Here is a 14,427-nt window from a genome sequence, read left to right as displayed (position 1 = left end):
TGGGCATTTACCCCGCACCACCAGGCTTTGTGCTAAACAATTGGACTGCAGAAGAATTATCTATAGTTTACAAAACTATTTCAGAGTAATGCACAAAAACTTTCCCTATTGTCTAAACCCCGGGACAATATGTGATCTTCTGTAAGGGGTTAATCTATCTGCTTTTTTATTTTAATAAATGATGCATTCCTGTTAATTCACGAAATGGCAAACATCATCTATTGCATTTTTTTATTTATTTATTTATTTTATATTATTATTTCATTCTATTTTGATATGGGTTAGATCCTCCTGTATTTGTATATGTATATATATCCTCTCGTTTGTTATTCTTTCAGGACCTCTGGTATCAATAGTATGAATACTGATGACTTTGACCCGAAGATAGATTTCGAGCTGCCCATATGTCAAGGGGAAATTGAAGGTTATGATAATGACGAGGGAAGTGACTTACTTTCTGAACTACTAAAAATGGTAGAGAGAGAAGATAAACAAATTCTGCCTCATGAAGAGCCCATTGAAATCTTGAATCTGGGATCAGAGGAAAATAAAAAAGAGATAAAAATTGGCACTATCATATCTGCTGAGGGACGACAAAGTCTGATTGAGCTGCTTCGAGAGTACAAAGATGTGTTTGCTTGGTCGTATGAGGACATGCCAGGTTTAGACACTGAGTTAGTGGTACATAAATTACCAATAAAACCCGAATGTAAACCGGTACAATAAAAGCTCAGAAGGATGCGACCTGAAATGCTGCTTAAAATTAAAGAAGAAGTAAAGAAGCAATTTGATACTGGGTTCCTAAAAGTGGCCAAATATCCAGAATGGGTAGCGAACGTTGTTCCAGTACCAAAGAAAGATGGAAAAGTCCGCATGTGCGTTAACTACAGAGATCTTAATCGGGCTAGTCCGAAAGATAATTTCCCTCTGCCACACATAGACACCCTGGTGGACAATACAGCTGGAAACTTTCTATTTTCATTTATGGATGGATTTTCAGGTTACAATCAAATAAAGATGTATTCAGATGATATGGAAAAGACTATATTTGTCACCATGTGGGCACATTCTGTTACAAGGTGATGCCGTTTGGGCTAAAGAATGCAGGGACAACCTATCAAAGGGCCATGATAACACTATTCCATGACATGATGCATAAGGAAATAGAGGTCTATGTTGATGATATGATTGTTAAAGCTAAAACGGAGGAAGAACACATCGAGAATTTGAGGAAACTCTTCCAAAGATTAAGGAAATGCCAGTTAAAACTCAATCCAAGCAAGTGTACCTTCGGGGTAACATCGGGAAAACTCTTGGGGTTTGTAGTAAGCAAAAAAGGGATTGAAGTGGATCCTGACAAGGTCAAAACTATTCAAAATTTACCACCCCCACAAACACAAAAAGAAGTTCGAGGATTCCTGGGAAGATTAAACTATATTGCCCGATTTATTTCACAATTAACCGAGAAGTGTGATCCTATTTTTCGCCTTCTTCGTAAAAATAATCCAGGGGTATGGAACGATGATTGCCAAGGAGCTTTTGAAGCAATAAAAAGATATATATTGAATGCTCCAGTCTTAATGCCACCAATATCAGGCAAACCATTAATCCTCTACTTGTCAATCTTTGAAAATTCAATGGGGTGCGTATTAGGGCAACATGATCAAACTGAAAAAAGAGAAAGAGCAATCTATTACCTCAGCAAAAAGTTCACTGATTGTGAGGCAAGGTACTCACCAATAGAAAAGTTGTGTTGTGCTTTAGTTTGGACTACCCGAAGGCTCAGGCAGTATATGCTATATCACACTACTTGGCTGATATCTAAACTTGATCCTCTGAAATATCTAATGGGTGTACCTGCTTTATCTGGAAGATTGGCTCGTTGGCAAATCTTATTGTCTGAATTTGATATCCAATATGTAAGCCAAAAAGCAGTTAAAGGAAGTGTTGTAGCCGATTTCATTGCAAGTAGGGCTTTTGAAGAATATGAGCCACTGAACTTCGATTTTCCAGACGAAGATTTAATGGTTATTTCAACTGAGCAGTTAGTTTCTTCTACTAATGAACAGTGGAAGATGAATTTCGATGGTGCCTCGAATGCCTTGGGGCACGGTATTGGAGCAATTCTCATCTCACCTGGTGGAAAACACTATCCTTTCATTAGTCGATTGAATTTTGATTACACAAATAACATGGCCGAATATGAAGCATGTATTCTGGGTCTTAGAGCGACCATTGAGCGTAAAGTGAAAACACTCAAAGTATATGGGGATTCAGCACTGGTAATTTATCAACTTAGAGGTGAATGGGAAACAAAAGATGCGAAGTTGGTGGAATACTGTAAGTTGGTCCTAGATCTCATTAAAGAATTTGACCGAGTGATATTTCATTACCTCTCTAGAGAAGAGAATCAAATGGCGGATGCTTTGGCCACTTTGGTAGCAGCCTATAAAGTCAATGAATATTCAAGCATGATGCCTATTACGATGCAAGCTTACGAATATCCAGCCCATTGCTATAGCATAGAAGAGGAAAAGGATGGAAATCCATGGTATTACGACATCCTACAATACATTAAATATCAAAGTTACCCTGAGCATGCCACTGGGAATGACAAAAGAACTATTCGAATAATGGCGGTAGGGTATATGCTTGATGGTGATATCTTGTACAAGAAGAGTCATGATCAGGTCTTGTTACGATGTGTGGATGCCAAAGAAGCCAGAACGATTATTGAAGAAGTTCATGAATTAGTATATGGTACTCATGCTAATGGACATACAACTGCTAAACAAATAATGAGATTTGGATATTATTGGTCAACCCTGGAAACTGATTGTATCAATTTCTCCAGAAAATATCACAAATGTCAGATTTATGGAGATAAGCTCCACACCCCTCCTCATCCATTGCACGTAATGACTGCTCCGTGGCCATTCTCTATGTGGGGCATGGATGTCATTGGGAAAATTTCACCCAAAGCTTCTAATGGCCATCGTTTTATATTCGTGGCAATAGACTACTTCACTAAGTGGGTAGAAGCGGCCTCCTATGCAAATGTCACTCAGTCAACAGTTTACAAGTTCCTGAAGAGAGAAATTATTTGTCGGTATGGGCTCCCAGAAAGGATCATCACCGATAATGCCTTGAATTTAAACAATAAGATGATGGAGTCAGTATGTAAACAATTCCAGATTAAACATCATAATTCCACCACTTATCGCCCAAAGATGAATGGAGCGGTAGAGGCAGCTAATAAGAACATCAAGAGGCTCATACAGAAAATGACTGAGACTTATAGAGACTGGCATGAGAAGCTACCATTCGCTCTATTTGCCTATCGAACTTCAGTGAAAACGTCCACTGGGGAAACTCCGTTTTCTTTAGTTTATGGTATGCAGGTTGTGTTACCTATTGAGGTCGAGATTCCGTCACTACGAGTGCTGTCAGAGGTTAAGTTAGATGAAGCAGAATGGGTGCAAGCTAGGTATGATCAGTTGAACCTGATTGAGGAAAAAAGATTAAAAGCTATCTGTCATGGGCAAATGTACCAGAAACGTATGATAAGGGCACATAATAAAAAGGTTCATCCACGAGAGTTTCAAGAAGGAGACTTGGTGCTAAAAAAAGATTTTGTCAATTCAGAAAGACTTTCGAGGAAAATTGATGCCAAATTGGGAAGGACCTTATGTGGTAAAGAAGGCATTTTCTGGAGGAGCTTTGATCCTCACTGAGATGGATGGACCAGAGTTACATAACCCTGTGAATGCTGATGTAGTCAAGAAGTATTTCGCCTAAAAATGAAAAAGACTAAAAAATGAAAAATGAAAAAAAAGAAAAGAAAAAAATAAAAGGATGGTTCAAGATGAAAACCCGTAAAGGACGTCTTGTAACCAGAGAAGGTCTCAGGTTGAAAACCCGTAAAGGGCGGCTTGAGAATTGTGTAAATTCAGAATTCATGCATTGTGGAGCTGAATTAGTTGGGTAACCAGAAAGTAAATGAGATTCAAACACTGGCTTATGGCATTCAACAGTCGGGAATTTGGCAGTATTGGGGGAACTTCACATCCTTACACATTACCATAATCCTCAAGATCTCCTTGACAGAAGCTACACTCGGGCCCTCTTACGGCATGCCAGTTCAAAAGCATTCATACTATTGATGTCTGATGACGCCTACTGTATTTTATTTTGATTATTCCTTTTAAAAGTTTGTCATGTATTCACTCAAAAAATTCTTTATTTATAAATAAAAAGATGTTTTTAACCGCATTGTAAATATCCTGATTAAAAATAAAAACATGTAGATTAGCTCGGGAAACATGAGATCATTGTGCATTATTGTACAAAAAGTTTTGGAAAATACAGATATTCTGAAGCCGAAAATGGTTTTAGCATAAAGCTTGTGCAATGTTAGACCATAAGAAGTTAAAGCCTTGGGATATACGTGAATGCTTAACAATTGGGGATAACCCAAGAGGTTTTGTCACTAATTAAATAGTGGGTCATGAGAAGCACATGGGTTCAAAGAGTAAAGAGAATCAGAGTCAGGCTCAACCAAAGAATGTCCAACTAGGATTGTCAATTGAGATGAACTGTTGTTGATTTTTCGTGCCTAAACCAGTCTGAAGTACAAGGCCGTTAACAAAAGAAAATTCTCGTTTGAAAAGAAAATACTCTCAAAATAATTGCATCATTGCACACATTTTAGGCATAAACAAGATCATGACATAAAATGCATAATAATGAGTGCTTGCAGGTTCTCTTAAAAGAAATGACAGAGATGTAAAGACCCAACATAGAAATAACCAATTCGAACTTCCATGATTGGTTGGGGCAAGACAAGCTTCCGCAAGAGAAATCTCTCCCAAAGATTATTATCCCGAGACTTTCAAGTACGATGTTTTTGAATCCTTAAACATATACTAACAAAGGTTAATGTTTAATTTTCAGGTTCAACCCTGATTCAATAGATCAACTTTCCCAGATTTGATATTCCCTTAGAAGAAGTGGAACAAATCCCTCTCTTTCAAGATTTGATATTCCCTGAGTGACAGCGGAACAAGTCTACCTTGATTCAGTGAATCAACTTTCCCAGATCTGATATTCCCTTAAAAGAAATGGAACAGACCCCTCTCTTTCAAGATTTGATATTCTCTGAGTGACAGCGGAACAAGTCTACCTTGATTCAATGAATCAACTTTCACAGATCTGATATTCCCTCAGATGAAGTGGAACAGATCCCTCTTTCAAGATTTGATATTCCCTGAGTGATAGCGGAACAAGTCTACCTTGATTCAATGAATCAACTTTCCCAGATCTGATATTTCCTCAGATGAAGTGGAATAGATCCCTCTCTTTCAAGATTTGATATTCCCTGAGTGACAGCGGAACAAGTCTACCTTGATTCAATGAATCAACTTTCCCAGATCTGATATTCCCTCAGAGGAAGTGGAACAGATCCCTCTTTCAAGATTTGATATTCCCTGAATGACAACGGAACAAATCTACCTTGATTCAATAAATCAACTTTCCCATATATGATATTCCCTCAGAGGAAGCGGAACAGATCCCTCTCTTTCAAGATTTGATATTCCCTGAGCGACAGTGGAACAAGTCTACCCTGATTCAATAGATCAACTTTCCTAGATCTGATATTCCCTCAGGAGAAGCAGAACAGATCAAATCTCTTTCCATATTTGATATTCCATAAGTGATAATGGAACAAGTCTACCCTGATTTAATTTTCCCTGAAGAACAGTGTAGTGGATCAACATCCTCAGATCTGATATTCCCTGAGTGACAGTGGAACATATCCTTTATCATATTTCAAACTATGAAGTTGACTGGACAAAAAACACATTGTCTCTTCGTCTTTGCCCTATTATTGTTGACATAAGAATGAGCAAAGAGGGGCAGCTGTCGACACTAACTTTTCGTCCCGTCTTTTAATACATTATTACTATTATTATGATTATTAATGTTACATATTATATTTTACAGGCCCAAGACCCAATTACAAATATCAATCGAATTACAAGATGTTGGTTCAAGCCCATGTGACCTGGTTCAGTAACCCCCCATAATGAATTTAGGATTTGCTAAAATCCTAATCCTAAAGCAAGATGCCATCAACTTTAACTGTCATCCACGCATGTCTCCTACTGCAGTGCCAAGCCAACATAGAGACACCACCAAATACTTCTAGAAGTTGTCATCATATGGCCATCTCAGCAAATGTGACTGGATTGAAACCAATGTCAACACAAAAGATTAAGTTTACCTAAACCTTTGGAAAAAAAAGCAAATCCCGAAAATTACGAGATTAAAGATACATGCTTCAGCACTAATTGAAGAAAAAAGTGGATTCGAAACAACCATAAATAGGGGAAATTTCAACGAAAAAAAAGGAAGAGGGAGATTCAGAAAGAAAAACAGTAAAATCAGTGTAATAGGAATATCAATATTGTATTAAAAAGGAGAAAGCAATAGAAATACCAGGGATTCGAGGTATTATTATTTGGTTTTCTCTTTATTTTCCAGTTTCTTTTTATATGCATGTTTGTATTATTTGTAACACACACAAAAATTAGTGTAAGTTTGTTCATTTCCCTCGATTAAAAGAACAGAACCCAAATTTTCTTCTCGAATCTTCAATAAAAAAATAATCCATGTAAGAGTTTTTTTTTATTTCAGAAAAATAAAGCAATACAAAGATTTTTAATTCACTTATTCACAACACAGTGCTAACCCAGTATTTTCTTTAAACATTGTTTTCTTTATTTTTCTTAAAATCAACAGAGTCATATCAATTTTCATTCTTAATAAATATATTATGTAAAGAATAGGGAGATATCATTTACCTTTAAAAAAAAGGAGTCTCGAGTGAACCCTTGCATGTTCGATTTAAGGCTCGATCTGAGTGTTCTAGTGTAATCGAGAGTCGTTGTTGTTATTGACCACTGGAAATAGGAGGAGTTAGATTAATCATGAAAAAAATTGAAACTTAAAAAAATAAAAAAAAAAGTAAGGAGAATGATGGGATCGTTGGGTATGGTAGTCGAATATAGGGCTTGGGGCTTCGAACGATGATGGTAGCTTAAGTGAGATCGTGCGAGCTTGGGAAGCTTTGGAATCTCTTTAGTGTTCTTGACCGAACAAGTGAAAGAGGGAAGCTGAAGAAGGAGAGAAGCTGCACAGGGGAAAACTTTAAAATAAAAAAAAGGGAAATAAATAAAGCTAGGGTTTAGTTTATGTTTAAAATAATATATATATATTTATTCGTCAAAACAGAATTTTTTCAATAGTTGTAAAGCTATGTTTTACATAGGGAGGGGTAAATGCTTTGGCTAAACCTTTGAGATTTGAATCATTCAACTTGGGTCCTTAAGTTTTTTAGTTTCTGGTTGTAGCTCCTAACTTTCATGCAAATTTCATTTCGGTCCCTAATTGTAAGTTTATATGTTTATAATTTTATCTTTGTACTTTATGCGCATTAAATTTTAGTCCCTTATATATTTTATTTTAATTTAATTTTGGCATAATATTTTAATAACTTATATTTTAATTCTATTTTTATTCTAATTTTGCGTATGTTGATTGCATTTGAATTCATTTTAGTCCTGATAAGTATTGCATGATACCCTCATCAGCATCACTGGACTCGAGTCAAAATAAATTGATTAAGGGTAATATTCGAGCATTTTAATATTGTTGTAAAGTAACTGTCTTAACGGATAAGAAAGTTACTTTCGATAATTTTAAAATGGAAGTCTATCCCGTCAAGTGACACCAATTAAATCGAATCCATTTTATAAAAGTTGGAGATTGAGGAAAAGATTGTATTCTTTTATTTAAATTCATCGAGAAAAGACAGTTAGATCGAATCTATGGTCTCGTCTCTTGATATTTAATTAATTGAATATCCTTATTCTCATTAAATATTGGTAAAAATAAATAACTAATCAATTGCTTGATAGGTTTTTTTTTTTACTTTTGCATGTGTTTTCAAAGGGTTTTCAAAATAATGTTCGATCATAAATAATTAAATATTTTTATTTTATCTCTAAAAATGATTTTGGGTGTTATTATTTTGAAATTTAGAATGAAATTTTAATATTTCTTTATTTCGATTGGAGTAAGAATTGATTGATTCAAGGTATGATAGATCAGTTCTTCTCGATTGGAAATAATTTAGTATTATTATATTTCATCCAAAATTTAAAAAATATTATTTTAGGGGATCTTAAATTAAATTAGACTTGAATTTGTATATTTTATTGCAAAGACAATTAATTAATCGACTAGGTACCGATTTAGGGCGTTGTGGGGTGCTAATCCTTCCCCACACGTAACCGACTCCCGAACTCAATTTTTGGTAATGCAGACCACAAAATTGTCTTTTTAATTAAAATTAATATTTTATTAAAATGACAAATATATTTTTTTGGGTGCCCAATCACACCCTAATCAAAGATTGATGGCGACTCTTCGAACCATATTTTTCTATCGTAAAGGAATTGCCAAATTTTCAAAACGAGAGGTTTTTTTTTAATCACATTCACTTTTAATTCAAAATCAATCATAAAGAGATAATTAAAAATTGGTATGGTTTTTAAAATCTCATCAAGGGAAGGAAACCGTTTCGACAGTTTCTTCTATTTCAAAATCTGTTGAACCTACATCCTATCATGAGGCAATTCAACATCCAGAGGGGGTACAGGCTATGAAAGATGAAATTCTTGCCCTTGAAACAAATAAAACTTGGTCAGTTGTATCTTTACCTCCTGGAAAAGTCCCTATTGGCTGCAAATGGGTCTATAGGATTAAATACAATGCTGCTGGTACTATAGAAAGGTTTAAGGCCAGGTTGGTAGCCAAAGGCTATAGCCAGAAGGAGGGTGTAGACTATGTGGATACCTTCTCACCAGTGGTTAAGTTGGTCACTGTTCATTTTCTCCTTGCCATTGCTTCTGTTTTTTATTGGCCTCTGTTTCAGCTTGATGTGTATAATGCTTTTTTACAAGGAGATTTGTCTGAGGAAGTGTTTATGGAACTTCCTCCTGGTTTTTGCAGTCAGGGGGAGAATATGGTATGTAGATTGCAAAAATCCCTCTATGGTTTGAAACAAGCATCTAGGTAGTGGAATTTGAAGTTAACTAAGGCTCTTTTAGGGGCTGGTTATGAACAAAGTAAGTTTGATTATTCTTTGTTCACAATGAGAAAGGATAAAAAGATTGTAGTTTTGCTGATTTATGTTGATGACTTGTTTATCACTGGCAATGATAATTGTTTGATTGATGATTTGAAGAGTCTTTTGAACAAGAAATTTAAAATGAAAGATCTTGGTGAACTGAAGTATTTTTGGGTCTTGAGATTATGAGATCAAAAGAAGGAATTCTAGTTAATCAGCGTAAGTATGCACTTGAGTTGATTGAGGAAACAAGAATGAGTGGTTCAAAACCAGCAAAAACACCTCTTGAACAGAACATTAGGCTTACTACTATAGAATATGATAAGCTGTGCACATCAGGGAGTAATGAAGTAGATGAATTGTTAGTTGACAAGAGTGTTTATCAAAGACTTATTGGAAGACTCATTTACCTAACACATACCAGACCTGATATAACCTTTGATGTACATTACTTGAGCCAATTTATGCAACAGCCTAAGGAATCTCACTTGTTTTCTGCTTTGAGGAAAGTGAGGTACATTAAAAAGAATCCAGGTCAAGGGATATTGATGAATTCGAACAGCAACAATGAACTTGAAGCATATTGTGATTCAGATTGGGCTGCGTGTCCTATCACGAGAAGGTCTGTTTCTGGTTTTTGAATCAAGTTTGGAAGTTCTCTGATTTCATGGAAATCTAAGAAGCAAAATATTATAGCCAGATCATCTGCTGAAGCAGAATATAGAAGCATGGTTGTTGCATCGGCAGAATTGACTTGGTTAAATGGTTTGGCCAACGAGCTTGGGTTGGAAAGAAAATATCCGATCAAGCTATATTGTGATAACAAGGCTGCTCTTCAGATTGCAGCAAATCCAGTTTATCATGAGCGCACAAAGCATATAGAGATTGACTGCCACTTTGTAAGAGAGAAAATACAAGAAGGGCTTATCAAGATAGAATTTGTGTCTTCTTCAGAACAATTAGCAGATATATTTACTAAAGCTCTTGGTGTGCAACAACATGAATATCTTGTATCCAAGTTGGGTGTAAAAGATATCTTTTACTCTCCAACTTGAGGGGGAGTGTTAGAAGTTAAATTTGTTATTTTTTGTTTTAATTATAACTAATTGTCAGATAGTTAGTTAGATTAAAAATGTATATATGCTTGTATTATACTCATTCTAATACAAGCAGAATTATTCAATCTCAGTTTTTTCTAATTTTCAACATAATTTTTAATATTCGGATTTTGTTCGCAATTTAAAAATTAGTATATATTTTCATTTTATAGTAAAAACATTCTTAAAAGATCAGACTGTATTTCAACGTCACAAAGAAACTATAAGAAAACGTAAATAATTGGATAATAATTATAAAAAAATTTAAATTATAATTATAGTTTTTTAACATATTTGATTGGTAGATTACAATTACACAACATAATTAAAAGTCACTAAATAACAAAAAAATAAAAAAAGTTGAGAGTTATCATGATTAATTATTGATATAATTGTTTTAAGGTACATAAAAAAATATTCAAATTATTCTTTTTTCCTATTTAGGTGTCTAATTTTTTTTTTTAAATTCATGTATCTAACGTTACAAACATTATCATTTTAAGTGTCCCTACCATAACGATCATTAAAAAATTTCATTAAGTACACAAGTCATATTATAATAATCTTAAAAATTTTATTTTAAAAAACTTAAAAGTAAAATTATAATTAAAAAACCCCCTAAATTATTTTCAAATATAAATTAAAAATTTATTTTGAAAATCCTATTTCTAATCTTTATACCCACATGGTCTAACGCCATTGTCGTTAACCGAACACCTATTCATCTTTGCCCATCCATTGATAGTCACCACCCATACTATCATCTTAAAACCCTAAATTACCAAAATCCTATATTTAAATACCTAAAATCTCAAATAGCAAACCTTAAACCTTAATTAGTAATCACTGTCCATCGTTAACCGCAAGTTTAGGGTCGTGCATGATTGTGGAGTCTCGATTTCTTTGGTTTCAATTTTGGTTTGAGGTTGGATGTGGAGTTTCAGGCATCATTCATGTTTGTTTTCGGTCATTTCAATTTTGTTTATATTTATTGACAGAGATTAATAAAAAAAATTAAAACATCTAAAAGGAAAAAAATATAGTTTAGTTATTTTTTTATAAAGACTTATTCTAATTACACTTGTCATCATCATAATTATTTTCTTTTGATATGTTTTCCTTACATAAACAAATACTTTTATTTTTTATTAATTTAGAGTGATTATAAGGTAATCTATATTTTAAATATTATTAATAATTTAAAATAAAAATTCATTTTTCTTATAATTTATAATACTTGAACCTTAAACTTCCAAAAATAAAATCCTTTCAACCACAAATCAAATAAAGACTATATATTTCTTAATTGCCGTATAAAGAGAGAGAGAGAGAAATGATTCAACTGAAATCAAATAAAAGCAAAAGCATATGTTTTTGAAGATAAGATTTGTCCCCCAAATCTCGAGATTTATGCAAATTAAAAATATATTAATCTGCATTCAATTGAAAATTTAATGGGCCCAAAGGAAACAGAAGCCTATCGAATTACCATATAAAGCCGGCCACTGCTGTTGGAAAAGTAAAGGATGTCCCGCTATTTAATAACTTTAAAATTTATCAAAATAAATAATTAATTATTTTAATTAACTTTTTAAAAGTATTTTAAATCCAACTTTCCGTCAAATTTCATGGCGGAAGAAAAGGATGAGATGTAGTTGCCAAATCACATCAAAGTCAAATTTGTAGTTAGATTAAGGACACATTGCTTATTTATTTCTTCTCGTTTTATCAACAAGGGCTATTTGAGATTATTAAAAGTTATTTTACAAAATATAACTATTAATACTTATTAGATTAGTGATAAACAATGTGCTGTCACTAAAACCATGAGCCACCTAAAGATTCAGTCAATCTGAAAAAAAGGACTTTTTTCTTATCATTTTGCTTTAACAATGGGTATGGTAACGCGTTAAGTTAGCCGACAGAACACTATCTACAATTTAGTATCAGAATTGAATCAATAATACAAGGAATGTTGTTTTATTAGAAAATTCGAGTTCATATAGTTACTTCTACACAACGTGTATATGTTTTCAATAGTAAAAAAATATTCTAATACATATCTAAGTACGGTAGAGGGATTACCAGTAACTCCACAAGAACATAATCCATTGCAAAAGTGATGAAACCGCTTTGGATCTCGAATTATGATGGTACGATTCTCAATCAGCGATACAGCCCTTGCCATACTATGACAATCACCACATATTCTAAGGTTTTTTGTAATAATTAGTTGCAGTGAAGCATCAGTCACCAAAAGCCCAAAGGCCATGGCTAACTTCTCACTATGTTCATTGATCATATTCTCTTTCAGCTCTTCATCAACATCATGTAAAACGAACTCTGTTTTGGACAAGAAACCAGCTTTCCTTATTTTTCCAATTAATTCTTCGAGCTTCTTATATACCCTATCCGCCTCAGGGTGAGATCTATCACCCGCAACGAACCGATGAATTTTCTTTTCATGCTCTACAAAACTACATCCAGGTGTTCTGTTGAGACCTCTCTTTCATTAATGCCCTCACTTTTGAAGCGTCTCTCCACAGTCCAGCTGCAGAATAAATATTTGACAGCATGATGTAGTTTCTGGCATCTGACGGATCTATAGAAAATAATCTCTCTGCAACTTCCTTTGCAAGTTCGGTATTACCGTAGACTCTGCAAGCACCAAGTAGAGCACCCCAGACACCAGAGCTTGGCTCCATTGGCATGCATCTAATCATATCAGAAGCATCATTGAGAAGGCCCGACCGGCCAAGAAGATCAACCATGCAAGAATAATGGTCCAACTTACCCTCCACCCCGTAAACTTCAGACATAATCTTGAAGTAATGCTTTCCCTCGTTGACAAGACCCGAATGACTACAAGCACTTAACAAGTGAGTGAAGGTAACATGATCAGGCCGTACACCATTTCTCACCATAACTTCAAAGAGCTTTATTGCATCTTTTCCATAGCCATGCACAGGATAGCCTGCAAGCATGGCAGTCCACGCCACTTTGTCCGGATATATAATCTCTCCAAAAACCTTACTTGAAGCAGGTAAACACCCTAACTTCGCATACAAGTTCAAAAGTGCAGTTGCAGCACTCACATTAGCAGTTAAACCAGACCTTAAAACTAAACCATGAATGCACCCAGCTAAATTTCTGAAGCCCAAGTTTTCACAAGCTTGAAGAACAGTCAACATAGTAGCATGATCAAACTCAACTCCAGCCCTTCTCATCGTAACGAAAACTCCCAGACTTTCCTCAGCAAGCTCATTTTGAACGTAAATTGCAATCATTGAATTCCAAGACACTAAATTATGCCACAGAGTTGCTTCAAATAACGAACAAGCTCGAAGTAAATATCCAGACTTTCCATACATATTTAAAAGAGCATTCGCAATTTTCACTTCATTTAGCATACCCAGTTTCGCTGCAAAGGCATGAATGCACTTGCCTTCACTTAAAGCTCCCTTATCACTACAAGCTGATATTATAGATAAAAAAGTGACAAAAGTTGGTTGCATATCTATTTCAAATCTCATTCTACTAAAGGCATTCGTGTATCTAGCTGTAAACCCACTTCGTGATCCCTGAAATTAAAGAATTCCAGGACACCAAATCTTTTTCAGGCATTTCATCAAACAAAGTCTGTGCATCTTCCGGATATCCTAGTATTACATAATTTGTAACCAACTGGTCACCGATGAATCCATGACGGTAATTCACAGATTTGATAACTCGAGCATGAATAGCCTGACAGTAGGAGACACGAGAGCAAGAGTTTAAAGCAACAATTAAAGCAGAGACAAAATAGTCTAAATTTAAATGAGAGTGAAGCTGAAGCGAAGAGCTTGAAGGAATGACACTGCAAAGACCTTTCGTTTTGAGAAAGAGAGAATTTCGCTTGATAAAGTTGGAGAAAGAGTAAGCTGAACAAGTACCCGCCTTTATCATCTTCCATTCTTCAACTTCAGATCAAGCATCATGGTTAAAACATGCTTCTTTGGTCAAGTACAGCAAAATTGTGCGTAATTCCTTGAAGGGTTTAATTCGGGTTTCAGTGTCTCTATTATGATGAAATTTCTCTAATGACTGATAAAATTGCAACAACAACCATTTTTTATGATTAAATTAAAACTGTCTTAA

At 34.6% G+C, this 14,427-nt stretch overlaps 1 protein-coding gene across 1 annotated transcript; it reads right to left on the bottom strand.

The window, feature by feature from the left end:
• Positions 1-12,199: 12,199 nt before the first annotated feature.
• LOC120198439 (pentatricopeptide repeat-containing protein At5g40410, mitochondrial-like) lies at positions 12,200-14,270 on the bottom strand. The gene is given in 4 exon segments (XM_039199788.1): positions 12,200-12,223; positions 12,362-12,785; positions 12,787-13,869; positions 13,871-14,270. Coding segments are annotated over 4 exon segments (1,896 nt in total). The 5' UTR covers positions 14,236-14,270.
• Positions 14,271-14,427: the final 157 nt, after the last annotated feature.

Source organism: Hibiscus syriacus, unplaced genomic scaffold, assembly GCF_006381635.1.
Source record: "Hibiscus syriacus cultivar Baekdansim isolate YM2019G1 unplaced genomic scaffold, ASM638163v2 tig00117056_pilon, whole genome shotgun sequence".
NCBI classification, from domain to species: domain Eukaryota; kingdom Viridiplantae; phylum Streptophyta; class Magnoliopsida; order Malvales; family Malvaceae; genus Hibiscus; species Hibiscus syriacus.
Note: the sequence above shows the minus strand (reverse complement) of the source record. Positions and strands in the feature narration are given on the sequence as shown.